At 40.9% G+C, this 24,811-nt stretch overlaps 1 protein-coding gene across 9 annotated transcripts in view; it reads right to left on the reverse strand.

Moving 5' to 3' along the window:
* Positions 1 to 24,811, reverse strand: part of PITPNM2 (phosphatidylinositol transfer protein membrane associated 2) — a 431,574-nt gene that overhangs the window by 84,668 nt on the left and 322,095 nt on the right. For all 9 annotated transcript variants that reach the window (XM_056535625.1, XM_056535614.1, XM_056535577.1 and 6 more), the window contains 2 exons: positions 13,077 to 13,321; positions 7,291 to 7,480 (listed from right to left, as the gene is read on the reverse strand). In XM_056535625.1, the coding sequence (XP_056391600.1) occupies positions 7,291 to 7,480; positions 13,077 to 13,321 (435 nt within the window). The remainder of the gene's footprint in view (positions 1 to 7,290; positions 7,481 to 13,076; positions 13,322 to 24,811) is intronic.

Genomic DNA, 24,811 nt, shown 5'->3' on the forward strand with positions numbered 1-24,811 from the left:
AGCACTGACTAATATACTATTTTATATATAGGAAGTTAATATCACCAACTATTCCCATTTTATTGAGGTGTATCCATATAAATGGCCCACCTTGTATATTGTTTTTGAAAGAAGATGGTTGATCTTCCAATTTCAGATCATTTTGAGAAATGTAGGCATGGCACCTCAACGCAAGGGTCGCTAAAGTGATGCAGCACTTAGGTGCCTGGAATTTTGGAGGTGGATTTTTTTAATTGAACACCTAGGAGCCAAATGGCTTTAGCAGGGAATTCAACATTGGAAACTTGTTTTGAGATATTGATTCTAGGGTATGTTTAATGCATTTTTTAGGTATATGATACACCTTGACCCTAAGAGAAGTAGGACTAAATAGGTGGTAGACTATAATAAATAACGTATTTATCGGCATATAACACGCACTTTTAAAACGTAAATTTAACCCCTTAAGGACCGAGCCCTTTTTCACCTTAAGGACCAGAGCATTTTTTGCAATTCTGACCACTGTCACTTTAAACATTAATAACTCTGGAATGCTTTTAGTTATCATTCTGATTTCGAGATAGTTTTTTCATGACATATTCTACTTTAACTTAGTGGTAAAATTTTGTGGTATCTTGCATCCTTTCTTGGTGAAAAATCCCCAAATTTGATGAAAAAAATGAAAATGTAGCATTTTTCTAACTTTGAAGCTCTCTGCTTGTAAGGAAAATGGATATTCAAAATAATTTTTTTTTGGGTTCACATATACAATATGTCTACTTTATGTTTGCATCATAAAATTTATGAGTTTTTACTTTTGGAAGACACCAGAGGGCTTCAAAGTTCAGCAGCAATTTTACAATTTTTCCCCAAATTTTCAAACTCGCTATTTTTCATGGACCAGTTCAGGTCTGAAGTGGATTTGAAGGGTCTTCATATTAGAAATACCCCATAAAAGACCCCATTATAAAAACTACACCCCCCAAAGTATTCAAAATGATATTCAGTAAGTGTATTAACCCTTTAGGTGTTTCACAGGAATAGCAGCAAAGTGAAGGAGAAAATTCAAAATCTTAATTTTTTACATTCGCATGTTCTTGTAGACCCAATTTTAGAATTTTTGCAAGGGGTAAAAAGGAGAAAATTTTTACTTGTATTTGAAACCCAATTTCTCTCGAGTAAGCACATACCTCATATGTCTATGTTAATTGTTCAGTGGGCGCAGTAGAGGGCTCAGAAGGGAAGGAGCGACAAATGGTTTTTGGGGGCATGTCACCTTTAGGAAGCCCCTATGGTGCCAGGACAGCAAAAAAAAAACACATGGCATACCATTTTGGAAACTAGACCCCTCGGGGAACGTAACAAGGGGTAATGTGAACCTTAATACCCTACAGGTGTTTCACGACTTTTGCATATGTGAATTTTTTTTATTTTTTTTACCTAATATGCTTGGTTTCCCAAAATTTTTAAATTTTTAAAAAGGGTAATAGCAGAAAATACCCCCAAAATTTGAAGCCCAATTTCTCCCGATTCAAAAAACACCCCATATGGGGATGAAAAGTGCTCTGCTGGCGCACTACAGGTCTCAGAAGAGAAGGAGTCACATTTGGCTTTTTGAAAGCAAATTTTGCTCTGGGGGCATGCCGCATTTAGGAAGCCCCTATGGTGCCAGAACAGCAAAAAAAAAAAACACATGGCATACCATTTTGGAAACTAGACCCCTCGGGGAACGTAACAAGGGGTAATGTGAACCTTAATACCCTACAGGTGTTTCACGACTTTTGCATATGTAAAAAAAATAAAAAAAATTTTTACCTAAAATGTTTGTTTTCCCAAAAATTTTACATTTTTAAAAAGGGTAATAGCAGAAAATCCCCCCCAAAATTTGAAGCCCAATTTCTCCCGAGTACAGCGATACCCCATATGTGACCCTAAACTGTTGCCTTGAAATACGACAGGGCTCCAAAGTGAGAGCGCCATGTGCATTTGAGGCCTAAATTAGGGACTTGCATAGGGGTGGACATAGGGGTATTCTACGCCAGTGATTCCCTAACAGGGTGCCTCCAGCTGTTTTAAAACTCCCAGCATGCCTAGACAGTCAGTGGCTATCTGGCAATACTGGGAGTAGTTGTTTTGCAACAGCTGGAGGCTCCGTTCTGGAAACAGTGGTGTACCAGACGTTTTTCATTTTTATTGGGGAGGGGGGCTGTGTAGGGGTATGTGTATATGTAGTGTTTTTTACTTTTTATTTTGTGGTAGTGTAGTGTTTTTAGAGTACAGTCGCACGGGCGGGGGGTTCACAGTAGTTTCTCGCTGGCAGCTTGAGCTGCAGCAGAAAATTTGCCGCAGCTCAAACTTGCAGCCGGATACTTACTGTAATCCTCCGCCCATGTCAGTGTACCCGTACGTTCACATTGGGGGGGGGGGGGGAATATCCAGCTGTTGCAAAACTACAACTCCCAGCATGTACGGTCTATCAGTGGATGCTGGGAGTTGTAGTTTAGCAACCGCTGGAGGCTCCGTTTTGGAAACAGTGGCGTACCAGACGTTTTTCATTTTTATTGGGGAGGGGGGCTGTGTAGGGGTATGTGTATATGTAGTGTTTTTTACTTTTTATTTTTTTTTGTGGTAGTGTAGTGTTTTTAGGGTACAGTCGCAGGGGCGGAGGGTTCACAGTAGTTTCTCGCTGGCAGTTTGAGCAGCGGCAGAAAATTTGCCGCAACTCAAACTTGCAGCCGGATACTTACTGTAATCCTCCGCCCATGTGAGTGTACCCTGTACGTTCACATGGGGGGGGGGGGGGGGGGGGGGGGATACCTCCAGCTGTTGCAAAACTACAACTCCCAGCATGTACGGTCTATCAGTGCATGCTGGGAGTTGTAGTTTTTCAACAGCTGGAGACACACAGGTTGTGAAACACCGAGTTTGGTAACAAACTCAGTGTTTTGCAACCAGTGTGCCTTCAGCTGTTACAAAAGCTACAACCCCCAGCATGTACAGACAGCGGAAGGGCATGCTGGGTCTTGTAGTTATGCAACAGCCGGAGGCATACTACATTGGCTGGGGATGCTGGGGATTGTAGTTATGCAACAGCTGGAGACACACTGGTTTGCTACTTAACTCAGTGTGCCTTCAGCTGTTGCAAAACTACAACTCTCAGCAGTCACCGACAGCCAACGGGCATGCTGGGAGTTGTAGTTATGCAACCACCAGATGCACCACTACAACTCCCAGCATGCACTTTAGCTGATTGTGCAAGCTGGGAGTTGTAGTTATACAACAGCTGAAGGTACACTTTTCCATAGAAAGAATGTGCCTCCAGCTGTTGCAAAACTACAAGTCCCAGCATGCCCATAAGGGCATGCTGGGAGTTGTGGTGGTCTGCCTCCTGCTGTTGCATAACTACAGCTCCCAGCATGCCCTTTTTGCATGCTGGGAGCTGTTGCTAAGCAACAGCAGGAGGCTGTCACTCACCTCCTGCTGCTGCTCCACGATGCCGCCGCACAGGTCAGTCCCTCGCCGCCACCGTCGCTCCTGGGGCCACGATCCCAACAGGGACACCGGGGATCGGGGTCCCCAGCACCGGGGGTCGTCTTCCCGCACCCGCCCATGTCCTCCGGAAGAGGGGCGGAGCGGGTTGCGGGAGTGACACCCGCAGCAGGCGCCCTGATTGGTCGGCCGGTAATCCGTCTCTGACGGCCCCGATCAGCCAGTAATTCCGGGTCATCGGGTCACTGGAGACCCGATTGACCCGGAATCCACCGCAGATCGCTGGACTGAATTGTCCAGCGATCTGCGGCAATCGCCGACATGGGGGGACATAATGACCCCCCTGGGCGATATGCCGGGATGCCTGCTGAACGATTTCAGCAGGCATCCGGCTCCGGCTCCCCTCCGGCTAGCGGTGGGGGCCGGAAATGCTCAGGGCGTATCCATACGCCCTCGGTCCTTAAGGACTTGGAAACGGGGGCGTATGGATACGCCCTATGTCCTTAAGGGGTTAAGGCAAAAAGCCTGCCTGCATGTTATATGCCGATAAATCTTCTGGTCACTGATTTAAAGTGGCCGCAGTTGCTGCATGTTAAGTATTAGCAGCACGGCCGTGGCCACTTTAAATCAGTGAGCAGTGGCGTCTTCCCCCCCCCCCCCCGCTCTGCTTTTAATTTTCCCTACCTCCCCCCTCCCTCATCATTCCCCCTTTTCCCTGCTTTTCATAGTTTTTTTTAAAATTTTCCTTACCTGGCTGCGCTTCGGCAGGCCAGGTCAGGCAGCGGGTCTTGCGGGCTGTGGTCAGTGAAGCAGATAAATGACGTCCTCTCCCGGCTTCTCTGCGTGGCATCAGAGACGTCACTTTTCATTTCCTGCAGTCGCCGCACTCCGAACTCTGACTAGCAACGGCTGCAGGAAATGAGAAGTGACGTCCCTGATGCCGCGCAGGAGAGGACGTCATTTATCTGCTTCACTGACTGCAGCCCACAAGACCTGCCGCCTGACCTGGCCCGCCGAAGCGCAGCCAGGTAAGGAAAATAAAAAAAACTATGAAAAGCAGGGAAAAGGGGGAATAATGAGGGAGGAGAAGAATAGCATAGGAGGAACATGATGGGGGGATGAGGAGACGGGGAAATGATGGGGGGCATGACGAGACAGGGTGGGGGATGATGAGACAGGGGGAAATGATGGTGGGAGAGGCACTAAAGGCTTAATGTCTGTATGGCTAGTGGTGGTCTATGACAGGGGGAAATGATGAGACATGGGGGGGATGATGAGACATGGGGGGTGGCATTGAGAGGGGTAATTGTGGCACAGGGACTGATAAAAGGGAAGGAATGATGTGGCACTGGAGGGAACAGGACCAAACTGAGGTGCAGAAGAAAACGAAGTTGGGGGGATGATGTGGCATTTAGTCCAAGTAATTTATTTTACATTTTATTTATTTTTTACTTAAATTTCCCTGTTAAAATGGCGGTGCATGTTATACGCCAGTGCGTGTTATACGCCGATAAATATGGTAGTTGCTTTTAACTTTTTTATCCCCAGCAGTGCATTAGATTGTACAATGGATGTGTGGTTGTATTTCTCAGATGACCCTCTGTGATGGTTTTGTTAATGTGGTTCTGTAAGGTTCTGGACCTGACCTGAACCCCATATTTGTGACTTGAATCTTCCTTGATCGGTTGAGCAGCAATGATTATTATATGTATTTGTGTGGATTTTGATGCAGGAGGATTCTTAATGGATACATATTTTCAATGGTATAAAAGATTTGTGTGTTATGGGCTTTTACACTGTTCTTCCTCGCTACACTCTGGTTGCCTGGAGAATTGGATTATGTCACCGGCTCAGAGATTACCACGAAAATGCAAGTTGGATACATCATACTGTGGCATGACTGGGATCCCCAAAGTGAAGTTTCTACTGACCTTGTAAATATTTTTATACATAGAATATGTTGTAGTCATATATAATTGTATCATTTATGGGACATGTGCAGGATGATCACACCATTTATGTCTATGTTAAAAAGTGTATTATTGTTTGCTATGTAGATGAAATGATATGCAAATGGTTGTAATTATCTGCACTGGTGTGGTTTGTTATGGAGGTGTACCTATCTGTAAATTGTTTAAACCTCTGCTGTAGCATTACATGTCACTATAGCAACTGATGAATTGCACTTGTGTTGTAACCAATCATGGAAAGGAAGCTGGGAAATATAAATAGATGTCCGACACTGTTCCTGTGCTTGGAAAAAGGCAGTACAGTGATCCTTCAACTTACAATGGCCTCATGCTACAATATTTTCAACATACAATGGTCCAGGAGAGACCATTGTAACTTGAATCCATACTCAATATACAGTCCAAATCTGCGTAATGTGTCAATAGCTGGAAAAACTGACCAATCAGAATGGGCATTTTACTGGTAAAACCCCTGCATTACTAAAGTGCATGCACTGAATGGCTGTCTGGTAGCGCCTCCCTACAGTACAGGGTGGTACTACATGTTCTGTACTACTCCTTACCTGTGCCAGGGTTAGCTGCTCCTTTGGACACCAGGTGAGGGCGACTCCATTTAACTTTTTTTTTTGTTACACTGTGTGTGGTGTACAGTACCATGAAAAAGCTCCTGTCTTCTACATAAAAAAGTGATTTACAGATTCCAGCAGCTCTTTATTACTTTTTATATGTAAGGACTTGCTTTATCTGTATGAGTTCTAATTTTTTTCCTTTAATCCTCACTTTTTTCTATTTTTGGATGACATTAGTTAGACAGAGTTATGGTCTCAACATACAATGATTATCCTGGAACTAAGTAATACTGTAACTTGAGGATTCACAGTATGGCACTGCCAAAACATCACATTTGGAGAAATAAAGCAACTTAAGAACTATAAAATTGGAGTTGGTACTGCTGTATTTTCTGATTGCTTTCTCCAGACTGTGTTTACAGGGCATTCTCAGTAACAGCAGAGAGGCTTGACACACAAATCGGATTGTGTTGATTGTTTGAGATTAAGATACACCAATTATTTTAAGGCCACCTGTATCATACTGGACAAACAGATTACACTAGGTTCATATCTGCGTCAGAAGCTCCATTTGTACCAAATTTTTATTATTTTTTTCTCAGCAACATTAAAAATGTGAGGTTTTGTTCAAACAGAACTTCTAGACTGAATACAGAGTGAGGTAGGAGTGGCTTACGGAAAGTAATCAGTAAATACTTGCCCTTGCAGATATACCCCACTACCAATATAATGACTTTAATGAGGTCCATCTGATTTCCAGCTGGTATTCATCATTTCCCTGCATTTTTACCGCTTTGGGGCCATTTTAAAATCAAGCAAATCTTCAAACCTATTCTCAACAAATCACTGATAAAATTAGATATAAGATACTGCCTAGTATCAACCCGAACTAGATATTCCATATGTTGTCAGTGGCACAGTGTTTTAGACACTGTGGAGGCAGACACACCCAGACCATACGAACACTTTTAGGCAAAATTTTATTTTTGTCACGGATGTGAATTAACAAAATAAAGAGACACATTGGTGATTATGCTCCATAGCTTCTTTAGGTGTGGCAAATTATTATTCATTTTACTAGTTGCTCATGTGGTGATAAAACATAAATGGAAGCCTTTATTTTCTAGCTGCTGACCTCATGTACTGTCATATCTGTACACCATTTTTGGAATTTGCAAACTCTAATAAGCCGTTACAGTTGAAGTCTAAAATTTAATATTTTTACTGTTGCCTATTTCCATAAATTATCCCATAAAAGGATGCCGTCTTCCTTTTTTTCTCACCTGCCCAGTAAAGCACATGCCTTCATGCGATTTAGTGAAATCCAAATAGACCTGGTTAGCTCGATGAATAACCATTGCTACAGCTTCCAGGTACTGTGGAGAGGACGTGGCCAGAAGTGGAAGGGCAGCAAGGGGGATGTGGTCCTGACTGTTTGACAAACAGCCTTCATCATAGCTGTATGGACTCAGGCTGCAAACAAACAAGCAGAACATCTGCATTAATACAACTTTACAGTAAATTCACACATAATGTATGTGCTGCAGATTTCATGCTGTTAAATCATTACAAATAAACAGTTGAACACAGCATCAAATGCAGATACGTTATATAAGGTATGTATCCTTAATATTTATTACCTATTAAATACTAATATAGCTTCTATTAAACATACACTCCTCAACAATGAAATTGCAACACCAAGAAGGAGAAGTTGTGAAATTATGGAAATTACAGGATCAATAAACATGTTAATGATATTAAAAAGATAAAAAATGTAAACAAAATATAAAAAAAAAACAAAAAAAAACCCTCTCTATTAAAGGAGTTCTGTAGTGAAATATAACTTATCCTCTATCCAAAGGGTAGGGGATAAGTTATGGACCTCCTTAATGGGCCCCCGGGAGTCTGCTGGAAGGGGGAGTGCCAACCCTCGCACAGAGCGGCGGCTGACATGCCCCCTCCATGTATCCCATAGAGATGCATGGAGGGGGCGTGTTGGTCACAGCTTCCTGCGGGGGTCAGAACGGCCGATTCCGGCAGACTGCCGGGCTCCGTTGAGGAGATCGCGGGGGTCCCAGCGGTCGGACATCCCAGCAATCTAAAACTTATCCCCAATCCTTTGGATAGGGGATAAGTTATATTTCACTGCACTACTTCTTTAATTAGGAATAGAGTATGAGCACCATAGGCAGAAATACAGGCACTTGTCATGCAATCAATGAAGTTATAAATGGTTATCTGAGGAATGTTTTGCCACAATGATTGAACTTGGGTGCGTAAAACAAAGATCCACTGTGGGAAGCTAACTTTGCAATTGCAGATGTGCCAGATGTGCTTGATGTGAGAAGTTTTGAAACACTGCAAGCTATGGTAAAATGTATAGCTCACAGTACAGCTCCTGGGTCACTTTGAAGAAATGGCTGTACCACTTCTACAACCAAATCAATGTCATGTCGAGCTGCTAGTGTGCCTGGAATTAAGACTAGAGGGGTCAGGCTACTGTATATTAATTAGAATCTTAAGGGGGAATAAAATTCCCCCAAACATATATTTTTTTAATGGGATCAAGGATCTAGACAACATGATGAAAAGTGTGAAAGGTGAAGTGTTTTCCACGAGCCCAAAGGAACCAAGTCCAAAGCTTCAGACAGTTTTGACCATTAAAGGGGTTCTCCAGTGCTTAGAAATCTTATCCCCTATCCAAAGGGGATAGCTGCATGCCCCCTCCCATAGACTTGCATTGAGGGGCGGAGCGTGAGGTCACACGGGGGTGGAGGCGTGACGTCCCACGTCGCCGGCCCCGTGATCGACAGTAATCAGAGCCGGAGCGAACACGCTCTGGGGACTGATTACAAACGGGGTGCCGCGTGCAAGATCCCGGGGGTCCCCAGCGGCAGGACTCCCGCGATCAGGCATCTTGTCCCCTATCCTTTGGATAGGGGATAAGATGTCTAAGCACCGGAGAACCCCTTTAAGTGTTTAGCAGGGCATTTCCCTACAGTTAAATATCATAAATATAAACAGAGTAGCGAGATGGAAAACGCACTCCAGAGTCTTGCTGGGATGAAAGTGAGCCAGAGGAAGCGTCCAAGTGCGCGAAACTAGTTGCTGCCCCCCCGCACGCCCCCTGCCTGTTTCCATCCACAGCTCCCTGTGAACCTTTGTACCTGGTGATTTTCTGTACAGCACGCAGCAATAAAGAAAGCTTTCATCCCAGCAAGACTCTGGTGAGTGCGTTTTCCATCTCACTACTCTGCTAATATACATTTGCTATTATCTTCTGGATAACCACACCACCATCTGGGGAATAGCTACTCGTACATCCACGTGTACATTTCATGACTGCCTACACCTGGGTATTCTACTGTGGTCTTTGTCTGCTAGCGGTGCCGGACATACATACCTTGTACACAAAAATATCATCAATAGGCTAGAAAACTGTCACTGAGAGAATTTAGGATTACCTTACATTGGAAAGGGTGGTTAGGTGGATGGGGAGAGGCCATCAAAAGTTTTTGTTTTTTTCTCACTGACAGTAGTGCTTTAAAGAACATTTAATGTGCAAAAGCTTTGCAATGTTTACATCAGCCGAAGGAATTTCTAGAACAACTTGTCAGACAAAGATGTTTACAATGTATGCAATACTATGATAGCACATTATGGTGTAACACATTTCATAATGTGCTATCACAGAATGTCACATTATAATCAGCTACAGATGTCAGGGGGGTGAGTACAGAGCATCCTTGCACAATGCTGGAGACAGAATAGAAGTAGAACAATCAGCAGTAGTCTTCCAGGCTGGCTCTAAGACTCATTTAATTACAGCTAGTGACATCTATTATAACAATCTGTTCTCAAAAGAACTGAGTGATGGGAGAGTTTAAGGATGGATAACCCTAAATAAAAAGTCAACAGTATAATAATGGAAAAATACCATTTAAAGATATTTAGTTATATCTGTTTGCTACAAGGTTAACAATATGGCTGCATTTACAGCTTTCCCACACACGTTGCTTATTCTACTATACTGTTAAACTGACTTCTCATTTTTATAAAATCATATACAGGTTTGTTTATATCTTCCGACAAAACATGCCATGGTAAAGTAAGCTCTTTTTCCTAACATGGCATATAGAACAGGAATGTTGTCATGAAACAACTCTCTTCAAACAGGGCATAAGTGTCTGATCGCAGGGGGTCCGAACACTTCAAATCATTTTTGTCAAAACATTTCGTCTTCCCCATAACACGTATCAGAAAAAATGCATAACCACGTCCAGACAGCAGCGTTTGTGCCTTCCTGCCTCTCCCTTAGAGCTGTAAGGAGAGGGGGCGTACCATTGACCTCAGTGAGGTCAACGCTATGCACATTAGCTGGCGCACAGCGATGCAATGCGGGCCGTTTGGGAGATCCTGTGGATAGGGGAGTTGTTTTCGCTGCAGATGTCCTTTAAGGGTATGTTCACATGTACAGGATCTGCTGCATATTTTGTGCAGCTAATTCTGCTACCCATTGAAGTTAATGGGTAGTAAAATCCGCTGCACAAAACATCACACGTGGGTATTTTTTGGCTGCAGAACTGTTTGCTGCAGATTTGTTGCAGCAGATTTTGCTACCCATTGAGGTCAGTTGGCAGCAACTCTGCAGCAAAAATACGCACGTCTGAATTTACCGTCCACACAGGTTTTTGCTGGCAATTTTTTGAAAACTGCCACTGCAATTTTTGAGCCAAAACCAGAAGTGGATCCAGTAGGAAGGAGAAGTATAAATCCTTCCTTTATATTTCCCATTCCTTTTGAATACACTCCTGTCTTTGGTTTAGAAATGGCATGAACAGTTTCCCCCCCAAAAAAAATATGCAAGAAAAAAACCTGTGTGAAAACCTAGCCATATGCAGCTCCCCAGAACACACAACAGGCTGTTCATATTTGGGGAAAAAATGCTAAATACCTATAGTGCAATCCAGTGGACAAGTCTTTGTAATTTGTAAAGAGATTACTGACTTCTTTGGTCTGTATTATCTGCAGATTCACTAACCACTGGACTACACTGAAGAACAGATTGTACTGTTTAAAGTATATCTTTTTCATACCAATTAAGATACTACTTATCTCTATGGGTAGCAACACCTCGCAAAATCATCTTATATAATGCAAAATGGTAAGGTGAATAGATAGCAATAATATCTACATGTCGGTCCCAAACCCAACCTATCCCCTCTAGATCCAATTAAAATACAAGATGATCACATGATCTGTAAAATTCTGCTTCCTAACTGCATCTAGCTCATCCCTGCAATAAGTAAAGCATTGCTATACTGGGTGAGATATAAGGAAGAACTCTGGGTATGTAATGAGATTTCTAGAACTTCAACCAGCCTAGTGCCCCCATTGTGATTACACCAGTCCGGCCAAGTAAAATTATAAATGTATACAGCTCTTATATACCTAATGGGGGAAATTTATTAAAACCTGTGTAGAGGAAAAGTGGTAAAGTTGCCCATAGCAACCAATCAGATTGCTTCTCCTATTTTTAAAAAGGCCTCTGAGACCTGAAAGAAGCAATCTGATTGGTTGCTAAGGGCAACTGCTCCACTCTTCCTCTACACAGGTTTTGATAAATCTCCCCCAATGTTTGGATGAATTGGTTTGGTTTGAACTGTTTTTTTTAGTTCAAACATCTGTTCTTTATGTTCTGTACGCCCTAGTAGGTAGAACTTGATATTTTGCACCTTTTACGTTTCAGAATATGCATGTTTACATTATCTGCATGGCTTGGTCTGCATTGCCAGGTGCCAAGCCCTAGGGAATTAGTGTAAAATCTTACACTGAACTTAATGGTCTGCAACCAATATTATTCTGCAACTAAAAAGGATACCGTTTGTTTTGAATCAATACTATGCAATCTGTTCAAATCTTGTAGTCACATATGTCCTATCTGTGAGTGGTTTCTACAGGATGAAGAGGTGCTACGGAGGCAGTTAGCTGTAATTACTGTCAGAGGCTTAAAGAGATAACCAGCAATAGAAAAACAGAGCTAATTTCTTCAACAAACAGCGCTACACCTGTCTGCAGGTTGTGTGTGGTATTACAACTTGGCTTCATTTACTTCATTGGAACTGAGCTGCAATACCACACCCAACCTGCAGACAAAAGTGGTGCAGTTTTTTAATAAATCAGCTGTGTTTTTCTAATGCTCGATACTTCCGTTAAGAAGGAGGTATAGGGATAGTCCATGTGCAAATCAGACACCATCCAATATACTCAAGTTATGATAAGGGTAAGAGCAGGAGGAAATAATTATCTGTGTTCTGTATAACAGTACAATTTGACAGTTTATAATATTTTTGTCCTTTATGGCGTATTTGGTGGAATGTATTAAAGAATATATTCCTAAATGCCATATTACCATCATACTGAAAAAATTCACCTGGAAAAGTGGGTGCAGTCCCAGAATAATTTCTCAGAGCTTTCACACATTTGTCTAATGGCAGAAAAGTGTCAAGAAGGCGGGGCAGAGCTGAGCTGCTCAAGTGTCACAACCTGGCACACAACCTGGCATGCCTCCTGTTTTTACACACCTCCTAGTGACTGATCACTGACATACAGGGCTATTTACATCAATCAAGGGTCTGGGAGGTGAGTGCAAGCAACAGTGTGTGCCAGGCTGTGGTACTTGCACAGTTTGGTTCTGCCTTTTTGAAACTTGGCTGAGAAATAAAAAGGCAATTTTATAAGATTGTCAATTCTAGGAAAGATACAGTTTGCGGATTCAAAGAGTGTCTGCAGCTCTTCGCTACAAAGCGGCTGAATAAAATATGTTCAGATACTGTTTCTTGTTACACAAGTATGATCTTAATGCAGCTTTTAATGTATGGATAACTTGAACTGTTAAATCTGGTTATAGGCTAAACATTTTCTAAAAGGTTGAAAAGAAAAAAAAAAAAATCAAATAATCCATAATAATATAATGATAAACCCTTTGCCTGTTTGTGCCATCACAGGGAGTAAAGTCGTGACAACAAGGTAGAAGATTACAATGGGAAAGAAGATAACGACTCACTTAGATACCAGTGAAAATGCTTCTGAGCAGATGGCTGGGCAGGGAACAAGCCTGACTGCAATGTGTCCTAATGCCGCTGGGTAATGCACCCTCATTACTGTGTCAAACACAGACTTGATGGTATTGACGTCACCCTGCTTGGAATTCGGGTCTCCAATGCCAGTATCCAGGATATTACCTCCATGAAGTACTAGGATTAGCACATGGACTTTGCATGGTTGCAGGGAGGCTTGCGCTGATTCATCCTATATGGAGCATAAAATAAATACACAATGTACCATTTATTTTAAACTTTATATAGCTTTGTCTATTGGATGTTAACAAATAATATAAAACACTGCACGTGGCATGCCACAGATTTCACAAAAAATCTTTTTTATACAATAAAAAGGTACATTAGTAGGCATTGGTAGGTAAGACATTAGCATGACAAGCAGCAAAAACCAAAAACACGATCCTAAACTAGTTATGTCGCATATCTAGTACTTTTATAAAAGCCTCATATACTCAAGACGTACATTTTAGTTATAACATAGGACAGGTAACAGAATGTTTTTTCAAACATCATATGCAAAAGAAAACACATAACCAAAACATGCATTATGGTACATACAGGTCATGTTAGACACATGGAAAATACCTTTATAGAAGGGATCAGGATAAAATACATATAAATTCTAACCGTTGCAAAAGCTAGTATGAAGTCAAAATTCAGTTGGCTAAATTTTTTTCTTTACATAATTGACCAATTATTTCTCAAGGGGGAGAGTGTTCAGATTCATACTTCAATAAGACCTCTTTGACAATTCCATGACTGGCAAGGGGGTAGTCACCATTGCTCAGTTGTCAAAAGAGCATGAAACTAAGAATACTCCCCTTCCTGAAACATAAACACCTACCATATAAGCTAATGGCACGGATTGCTAATAAATGAGAGATGGGTATGCTAGAAAATGTTTTTTAAATTGCCTTAATCTGTGGAGTGGCAGTTCCACATGGATGATGACATCTGACTAGACACAAGTCCACTAGACACAAGGCTTTTTCTTAAAAGGTTAGCTCTGATTTTCTGAAGCTTAGAGAAAAAGCAAGTCCAAAGAGTTAAAAGTTTCCTGTGAACAAGCTAGATTCTGTGATTTTTACTGGAAACAATCTGTAATTTACACAAAGAGAATGTGTTAAGCAACAGATAAGAAATTTGCTGTCATGAAAAAAAAAAAACATCTGCTGCGCAGAAGAAACAAAGAGGCATGCTACACGTATAAGGTTCTTATAAGGCCGAAAGGTAATGCTGTTAAAGGGGTATTCCAGGCAAAACCTTTTTTTATCTATATCAACTGGCTCCGGAAAGTTAAACAGATTTGTAAATTACTTCTATTAAAAAATCTTAATCCTTCCAATAGTTATTAGCTTCTGAAGTTTTCTGTCTAACTGCTCAATGATGATGTCACGTCCCGGGAGCTGTGCATGATGGGAGAAAATCCCCATAGGAACTGCACAGTTCCCGGGACGTGAGTCATCAGAGAGCAGTTAGACAGAAAACAACTCAACTTCAGAAGCTAATAACTATTGGAAGGATTAAGATTTTTTTTAATAGAAGTAATTTACAAATCTGTTTAACTTTCTGGAGCCAGTTGATATATATATATAAAAAAAAAAGTTTTGGCCTGGAATACCCCTTTAATAGGAAGTGACTGCAAAATGAAGTCATTGCTTACTGTCTATCTTTTAATACTCTAAGTTATTTAATCACTATGAATCACTATATTATTGTCCTATTGTCCCCAGCCTGCCTAATTAAATAAACACTTTCACTCCTACCTCAGCTCCCTTGTATCTCTGGTATGGGAGCACTGTGTCCGCAGCCAGTGGCTCTTTCCCCTGAGCTGAAGAGTATAGCGTCTACAGCCGGAGGAACTTACATTGCCTGTTACCAATCACTGGCCGAAGTGGGACATTGCTGTGGCCAGTGATTGGCTAAACATCACTGTGACATCACGTCTGCAGTTTTGGCCGGCTTTGGTGAAGTAGATTGTCAGCGGAGACCAGCCGGAGATGGGGTGTCCTGATTCCGGAGTTACACGTAAGCAGAGAAAGTTAAGTTAAAGTGTTTGTTGTTTTTAGGTAGGTCAGGGACAATAGGACAATAATACATTTTACCGGACAACCCCTTTAATGATACAACAAATAATGTTATAGTTTGTTATTTTACTAATGTCTTACAATTGAACTAATGAATTTGTGAACTATTTATATGCGTAATCTTTTGATTTAAATAATAAGGCCTGTTCACACTTGTCTTTTTCTACATTCTTGCTGCCGCACCATATGATTGCTCCATCCCAAGTGTCTGGTGTGTTTTTGACTGATGCAGGAAAACTGGTATAATACCTGTACAAGCACTATGGTGTTAATGCATTTTCATTATGTAATAAAGATGCAAATATCAGTATGCCACTCACTCCCTGGGGGGGGGGGGGGGGGGGGGCACAGAAAGATTACTCTCACCAACAAGCTGTGTATGCCTCACATTGATTCACAACAACATAATTCTCATATTAGGCAGGAGAATATCAGTATAATTTTGAAAAAAGAAAATCAACAATGCACATTCCCTTATCTTTCTTATGATGTGTCTGCTTTGGAGCATTATAAAAGGGACTGTATAATGGGAAAATGAAGTTTAAATCAAGTTTTCATGTTAATCATATTTAAGATTGTTGGTTTTTACCTAGATATATTTTATAATAATCCTAAAACCTTACAGTTGCCATTTTAGCCACTGGGCCTAAAACTACGCTGAGACTTCCTTTTCTGTATAGATAATTTCCCAGTGATGTCTTTCTTCCCAGCTCAGACGTGAATGGTGACACCAGTAAATAGAGAACACTGGATCCACCACCATTTACAGCAGAGCTCTGCATTGTTTCTCCTCTAAAAAGGTCACAGAGAATGCTCAGTAGTGTCTACAATTCTGAATGGGACAGGTCCTGTCGATTGTTGCCTATGGTCCTTGGGTCCTGCCATAAGACACATCACTAAATGCCATTTAAAAATGGCTCAGGCAAGATGGCAGACCCCATAATGATGCACAAAAAAATTACACATTCCAATCAGAAAATAGAAACAGATTAGAAAAAAAAAAAACATGTTTATGTATCTGGCTCCAGATAGGAAAACGTTATCTAGGTGACACATTCCCTACAAGCCAATCAGACCCATAGGGCATTTACATAGCAACCAATTACAGCTGAGGTTACAGGTTCAGGTAAAATGCAACCTGAGCAACCTCAAGGTACTTAACAGAGGCAAAAACAATATTCAATCTGTAAACAACAGCCTGACTATGGTCTCTGTGTTGAAAGAGTAGACTTTTTTTACTCTCTTTTACATTTTGCACCATAGAACAAAATGAAATTAAAGGAGATATCCAGTGGTGACCCAGTGGTGAAAAACTTATCCCCTATCCTAAGGATAGGGGATAAGTTGCAGATCGCGGGGGGTCCGACCGCTGGGGCCCCCTGCGATCTCCTGTACGGAGCCCCGACAGCCCGCGGGAAGGGGGCGTGTCGACCTCCGCACGAAAGCGGCGGCCGACACGCCCCCTAAATACAACTCTATGGCAGAGGGGGCCTATTGAGGGGGCATGATGTATTGAGGGGGCGTGTCGGCCGCCCCTTCGTGCGGAGGTCGACACCCGATATCTGGCCAGAGAGCCTGGCCCCCGTACAGAGAGATCGCAGGGGGCCCCAGCGGTCGGACCCCCCGCGATCTCAAACTTATCCCCTATCCTTAGGATAGGGGATAAGTTTTTCACCACTGGACTACCCCTTTAACAAAAAAAAAGATATTACAAAATATTTGACAGTGGCTGACTACACTCACATATTAAAGTGTACCTGTTAACAAAAACTTTTTATATAATGTAGATAACACCATTATATATATTTTTGTAATATACATTGGTTAAAAAGTGAAAAAGTGCTATCCCTGCAGCTATTGCCTGTGTGTCTCTATGAGGAGTCCAAATACAGGAAGTAAGGGTAGGACAAGCAGGGATCTGTGCAGGCTCCTGGCTTGTCAATCATCCTAATGTGTGAGCCCATAGCAACTCACAGAGCCTCACTGCACAGAGCCCTGTTTGTCCACCCTAACTTCCTGTATTTGGACCCCTCATAGAGACACACGTGCAATAGCTGCAGAGACAAAAATATACATATTTTTTATTACAAATATACATATAATGGTATATATTTATCTACATTATATAAAAAGTTTTTGTTGAGGACAGGTACACTTTAAAGGGGTACTCCACTGGAAAACATTTTCTTTTAAATCAACTGGCGCCAGAAAGTTAAACAGATTTCTAAATTACTTCTATTAAAATTCTTAATCCTTCCAGTACGTATCAGCTGCTTTATGTTCCACAGGAAGTTCTTTTCTTTTTGAATTTACTTTCTTTCTGACCACAGTGCTCTCTGCTGACACCTCTGTCTATGTCTGGAACTGTCAAGAATAGGAGCAAATCCCCATAGCAAACCTATCCTGCTCTGGACAGTTCCTGATATGGACAGAGGTGTCAGAAGAGAGCACTGTGGCCAGACTGAAAAGAATTCAGAAAGAAATACAACTTCCTCTGGAACACACAGCAGCAGATAAGTACCGGAAGGATTAAGATTTTTTAATAGAAGTAATTTACAAATCTGTTTAAATTTCTGGCACCAGTTGATTTAAAAAAAAAAAATAAATATATGTTTTCCAGCGGATTACCCCTTTAATACTCAAAAATGATACATCAATACATTTAAACCAGTATGACCTTTTTAGCAAAATGAAGGGCTTTCGAGGTTCATAGTAGGCTTGGGCTGACACTAGTATGTGATGAAATGCCACGTGACTTATTGTTCCATTCAATAATTGAGTCATCTATCTGGACAATGTCTGCTATACAGTCTGCAAGACAGACTCTGGCTAGATATCTGCTGGAGACTTATCAAGAATAAAAAAATTCCCAGGTTAAAAGGCCAGACTGTTGCCTGGTTTACTCATCTGTACACATTTGAAAGACAAATACAGCGTGATAAGAGCTATTGCTTTTTATGAAAGGCTCTGAAACTATACCCACTCATATAATGATCTTATTCTCTAATGTTGCCTGCAGCCTTGCGCTGTGCACTTACACCTGAACATGAATTAAAAGCGAAAGTTACAATCTCTATAAAACAATCTAAACAACTGCTTTAACTCATTATTTTTACGTTTTTGTTTTTTCCTCCTTGCCTTCTAAAAAGCATAACTCTTTTATATCTTCATCCACAGACTAGTATGAGGGCTTGTTTTTTGCACGACCAGTTTTCTTTTGTAATGATATCACTTACTTTACCATAAAATGTATGGCGCAACAAAAAAAAATACTATTTGTGTGGGGAAACTGATAAGAAAACTGCAATTTTGCTAATTTTGGAAGGTTTTGTTTTCATGCTGTACACTTTACGGTAAAATAGACCTGTTTTCTTTATTCTGTAGGGTTATTACAATTAAAATGATACCCATGATTGCATACTTTATTATTATACTGCTTAAAAAAAATTTGCAAACTTTTTAACCAAATTAGTGCATTTAAAATCCCTCTATTTTGCTGACCTATAACTTTTTTATTTTTCCGTATATGCTTCAGTATGAGGGCAAATTTTTTGCGCCATAATCGGTAGTTTGTTTTTTATACCACATTTGCACATTCAAAACTTTTAATACATTTTTTATCAATTTTATTTGGAATAAAACGTTATAAAAAAAGCAGCAGTTTTGGACTTTTTTTTACGTTCACGCTGTTCACCGTACGGGATAATTAACATATTTTAATAGTTCGGATATTTACGCACGTGGCGATACCAAATATGTTTATTTAATTCTTTTTTTTTTTTAAATACTTTTTGAGGGTAAAGTGGGGAAAACAGACAATTTACATTTTTATTGGAGGAGGGGATTTTTCACATTTTTTTAAAAACTTTTTTAACTTTTATTTTTACACTTTAATAGTCCCCACGGGGGACTATTAATAGCAATCATTCGATTGCTAATACTGTTCAGTGCTATGCATAGGGCATAGCACTGATCAGTGTTATCGGTCATCTTCTGCTCTGGTCTGCTCGATCTCAGACCAGAGCAGAAGACCCATGGAAGACAGCGGAGCCAGGTGAGGGGACCTTCATCTGCCGCAGGCGATCCATGCATTTTAGTGACCGCAGAGCTGCAGATGCCGTGATCTGTATTGATCACTGCATCTGAGGGATTAATGGCAGACTTCCGCACGATCGCAGATGTCGGCCATTACCAGCGGGTCCCTGGCTGCTATCAGCAGCTGGGACCTGCCGCGCATGACCCGAGCATCGCTCTGATGCTCGTGGTTATGTATAGGACATAAATGTACATACTGGTACGTTAAGTACCACCGCACCAGGACGTACATTTACGGCCTGCGTCGTTAAGGGGTTAATGGACACAAGCTATCTCACATTACTACATGCGTAGAAGATACAACTGCAAATCAACTAGAATGAAATATTAGTTCTCATGCACATGGTAATATTATTGCTCATGTTGTACGAGGCTATAATAGGGTATTAAGGGAGATGGGGCACTACTGTATATCTGTATATACCTACATATTGCAAATCTGTCACAAAATAAATTGTGGCATACTCCATAGTAGGTAGTATTATAGAAGTATTCTCCCCTAGAAGCATAAGGCACTTTGTGCAGTGCTGTATAGCTTTCTATTAGATCTGCAGGGAATTGACTCCCTGCACCCTTGCTGATTATCTGTTAAAAGGGGCATAGTGTGCATGCAACGCCACTGCCACCTCAATGGTTATCAGTGCTCATACCTGCATGGTCACACATTCAGTAGCGGTGGCGCATGGTACTGCAGAGTTGCCCAGTTCAACCTTCAAACATCTGATAAGCGATAGTGCCAAAGTCAGACCCTGCAGATCTAATATTGATGTCAACTGATTTTATAAGGCTGGATAACCCCTTAAATCTACACCAGTGTTCAATGGATACTGTCAGAATCAAACACTTTTTTATGTTGTACATCTTGGCATACCTTAATCTTTCTAATCTACAGGGTGGGCCATTTCTATGGATACACCTTAATAAAATGGGAATGGTTGGTGATATTAACTTCCTGTTTGTGGCACATTAGTCTATGTGAGGGGGGAAACTTTTCAAGATGAGTGGTGACCATGGCGGCCATTTTGAAGTCAGCCATTTTGAATTCAACTTTTGTTTTTTCAATAGGAAGAGGGTCATGTGACACATCAAACTTATTGGAAATTTCACAAGAGAAACAATGATGTGCTCGGTTTTATCGCAACTTTATTCTTTCATGAGTTATTTACAAGTTTCTGACCACTTATAAAATGTGTTCAATGTGCTGCCCATTGTGTTGGATTGTCAATGCAACCCTCTTCTCCCACTCTTCACACACTGATAGCAACACTGCAGGAGAAATGCTAGCACCGGCTTCCAGTATCCGTAGTTTCAGGTGCTGCACATCTCGTATCTTCACAGCATAGATAATTGCCTTTAGATGACCCCAAAGATAAAAGTCTAAGGGGGTCAGATCAAGAGACCTTGGGGGCCATTCAACTGGCCCACGATGACCAATCCACTTTCCAGGAAACTGTTCATCTAGGAATGCTCGGACTTGACACCCATAATGTGGTGGTGCACCATCTTGCTGGAAAAACTCAGGGAACGTGCCAGCTTCAGTGCATAAAGAGGGAAACACATCATCATGTAGCAATTTTGCATATCCAGTTGAATGGCTCCCAAGGTCTCCCGATCTGACCCCCTTAGACTTTTATCTTTGGGGTCATCTGAAGGCAATTGTCTATTCTGTGAAGATACGAGATGTGCAGCACCTGAAACTACGGATAATGGAAGTCTGTGCTAGCATTTCTCCTGCGGTGTTGCTATCAGTGTGTGAAGAGTGGGAGAAGAGGGTTGCATTGACAATCCAACACAATGGGCAGCACATTGAACACATTTTATAAGTGTTCAGAAACTTGTAAATAACTCATGAAAGAATAAAGTTATGTTAAAACCAAGCACATCATTGTTTTTCTTGTGAAATTCCCAATAAGTTTGATATGTCACATGACCCTCTTCCTATTGAAAAAACAAAAGTTGGATTCAAAATGGCCACCATGGTCACCACCCATCTTGAAAAGTTTCCCCCCTCACATATACTAATGTGCCACAAACAGGAAGTTAATATCACCAACCATTTCCATTTTATTAAAGTGTATCCATATAAATGGCCCACCCTGTACTTTATAAAAATGTTATCTCCTTATTATAGAAACCATGGTTTATATATAAAAAAAAATAATAATAATAAAAACACCACTAGGGGTCCCCACACCATCCAGAACATAATCCTGTCAGGCTGCAGCAGCCCGTTCTAAGTAGTGGATGTCAGAATGAGTGAGCATCAAAACAGAGGGATTTGTAAACCAAATATAGAAGACATTATAGACAAATATAGACACATTAAAAAGACATGCAAAGAATCTGCATGACCAAGTGAGGAACATATGTGAATTTTTTTTTTTTTTTAATATTTTTATCTATTTTTTTTTCTTTTTAAAGAATACCTATCATGATCTAAACGCTCCCTTATCCCCCACTAATCTGTCCCTGACTCTCAATGTCACTATCCCTGTGTTTCTTTTCATTCAAAATTCCCTCTTTCTATCTGATTTATTGTCTTCTTGTCTGCTCATTCAGCCTTCCTAGTGGATGGACGGGGACATGGACGGGACGGGGACATGGCCCAGCATAGAGGCTGTGAACACAGCAGCTGGCAGCTCTGACTCTTCTCCTCTCTGTTTACAATGGCATGTGCAGAGAGAAGAAAGGTCGGAGCTAAGATAGTAAAATGAATAAGGGCATGCAGTAAGGCAGAGTCAGGAGTATGCCCTGCTGTGCTATGACAGGCAGGGAGCAGTGATGAGCTTGTCTGTGTCCTGGCTGCAGTCTGAGATTTAGGACTCCAGCATGAGTCTCAAATCTATAAAAAGGGCTTGCGGCCAGGACTGGTAGAGAGACCCCTAGTGATTTTTTAAGGTGGAAAATTTAATAGAAAGAAGCATATTTTTTTTAATAACATGCAATTGGAAAGTTATTCTGCATATATTAATCAATAATATATCAAATATTTCCAAAGGTACCCTTTAAGTCTATGTTTTAAAAAAAAAAAAAAAATGTAAAAAAAAAGAAGTAAATAAATCTCTTTAAAGCGTACCTGTCATTTTAAAGAGATCTTTTTCCTTTTTTTTATATTACATAGACTTCTAATTTTTCCTGACGCAAACAAAAAGGTTTCTTTGTGTGTAGGAAGGGGGTGAGAGACTTTCACACACACATGGCATTTATGATATGATAAATGCCAATATTTCCCTACACTTACATAAGCCAGCTGGCATCATTCCGCCAATATATTAGCCTCCATGTCAGAGACTAAACATTCTGTGCAGAACACAATCCATCCAATAGAATACATGTAAAGATGGCCATATACCTTCAACAGTTGTTGGCTAAACACAAATTCGGCTGACCGCAATTGCACCTAACCCTGACATACACATGCATACTTGGCATGCTTTTCAATGAGAAGATCAAAATACCTCTAATGAGGAAGTATCTTTAAAGGGGTTATCCAGGAAAAAACTTTTTTTTATATATATCATCTGGCTCCAGAAAGTTAAACAGATTTGTAAATGACTTCTATTAAAAAATCTTAATCCTTTCGGTACTTATGAGCTGCTGAAGCTGAGTGGTTCTTTTCTGTCTAAGTGCTCTCTGATGACACCTGTTTCAGGAACTGTCCAGAGTAGAATCAAATCCCCATAGAAAACCTATTCTGCCCTGTGCAGTTCCCAAGACAGACAGAGATGTCAGCAGAGAGCACTGTTGTCAGACAGAAAAGAACAATTCAATTTAAACAGATTTGTAAATTACTTCTATAAAAAAATCTTAATCCTTCTAATAATTATCAGGTGCTTAACTTTCTGGAGCCAGTTGATGTATAAAAATATCTTTTTTTCCTGGAATACCCCTTTAACCCCTTAAGGACCAAGGACGTACCGGTACGTCCTTGGTCCTGCTCTCCAGATATAACGCGGGGTTACACAGTAACCCCGCATCATATCACGGCGGGCCCGGCGTCATAGTGAAGCCAGGACCCGCCTCTAATAGCGCGCAGCGCCGATCGCGGCGCCACGCACTATTAACCCTTTAGCCGTGCGCTCAGAGCTGAGCCGCGCAGCTAAAAGCGAAAGTTGCCGGCTAGCTCAGTGGGCTGTTCGGGATAGCCGCGGCGAAATCGCGGCATTCCTGAACAGCTTACAGGACAGCGGGAGGGCCCCTACCTGCCTCCTCGCTGTCCGATCGCCGAATGACTGCTCAGTGCCTGAGATCCAGGCATGAGCAGTCATGCGGCAGAATCGTCGATCACTGGTTTCCTATGAGAAACCAGTGATCAATGATAAAGATCGGTGTGTGCAGTGTTATAGGTCCCTATGGGACCTATAACACTGCAAAAAAAAAGCGAAAAAAAAAAAGTGAATAAAGATCATTTAACTCCTCCCCTATTAAAAGTTTGAATCACCCCCCTTTTCCAATAAAAAAAAAACACAGTGTAAATAAAAATAAACAGATATGGTATCACCGCGTGTGGAAATGTCCGAATTATAAAAATATATCATTAATTAAACCGCTCGGTCAATGGCGTACGTGCAAAAAAATTCCAAAGTCCAAAATAGCGCATTTTTGGTCACTTTTTATATCATTTAAAAATGAATAAAAAGCGATCAATAAGTCCTATAAATGCAAAAATGGTACCATTAAAAACTTCAGATCACGGCGCAAAAAATTAGCCCTCATACCGCCCCATACACGGAAAAATAAAAAAGTTATAGGAGTCAGAAGATGACAATTTTAAACGTATTAATTTTCCTGCATGTAGTTATGATTTTTTCCAGAAGTCCGACAAAATCAAACCTATATAAGTAGGGTATCATTTTAATCGTATGGACCTACAGAATAAACATAAGGTGTCATTTTTACCGAAAAATGTACTACGTAGAAACGGAAGCCCCCAAAAGTTACAAAATGGCGTTTTTTTTTCAATTTTGTTGCACAATGATTTTTTTTCCGTTTCACCGTAGATTTTTGGGCAAAATGACTGACGTCATTACAAAGTAGAATTGGTGGCACAAAAAATAAGCCATCATATGGATTTTTAGGTGAAAAATTGAAAGAGTTATGATTTTTTAAAGGCAAGGAGCAAAAAACGAAAATGCAAAAACGGAAAAACCCCCGGTCCTTAAGAGGTTAAGGACAACAAAAGGATATGATGTTGAAATTTAATATTCTTTTGCCCCGGTCATCATCTGTAAGGGGAGAGATAGGGAGCCCCAAAATACATAAGCTAGTCTGCTGGTCTAATTTGTATGGAAGCCTTTCATGCAATTGGTTTTGTCCAACACAATGTATTCATAGTTGGTTATTAATGTGAAAACCAGAACTTACAACAATCAAATGTTCAACCAAACTGAACCATGGTTTAGGGCTTAGTATAAAATAATATTCAAAATTCACCACAAAACTCCAAACTGAAACATGCAGTGTACACTGGTCACATAAAATAAGTATCTATTATAGGT

This window comes from Hyla sarda, chromosome 1, assembly GCF_029499605.1.
Source record: "Hyla sarda isolate aHylSar1 chromosome 1, aHylSar1.hap1, whole genome shotgun sequence".
Taxonomy (NCBI): Eukaryota; Metazoa; Chordata; class Amphibia; order Anura; family Hylidae; genus Hyla; species Hyla sarda.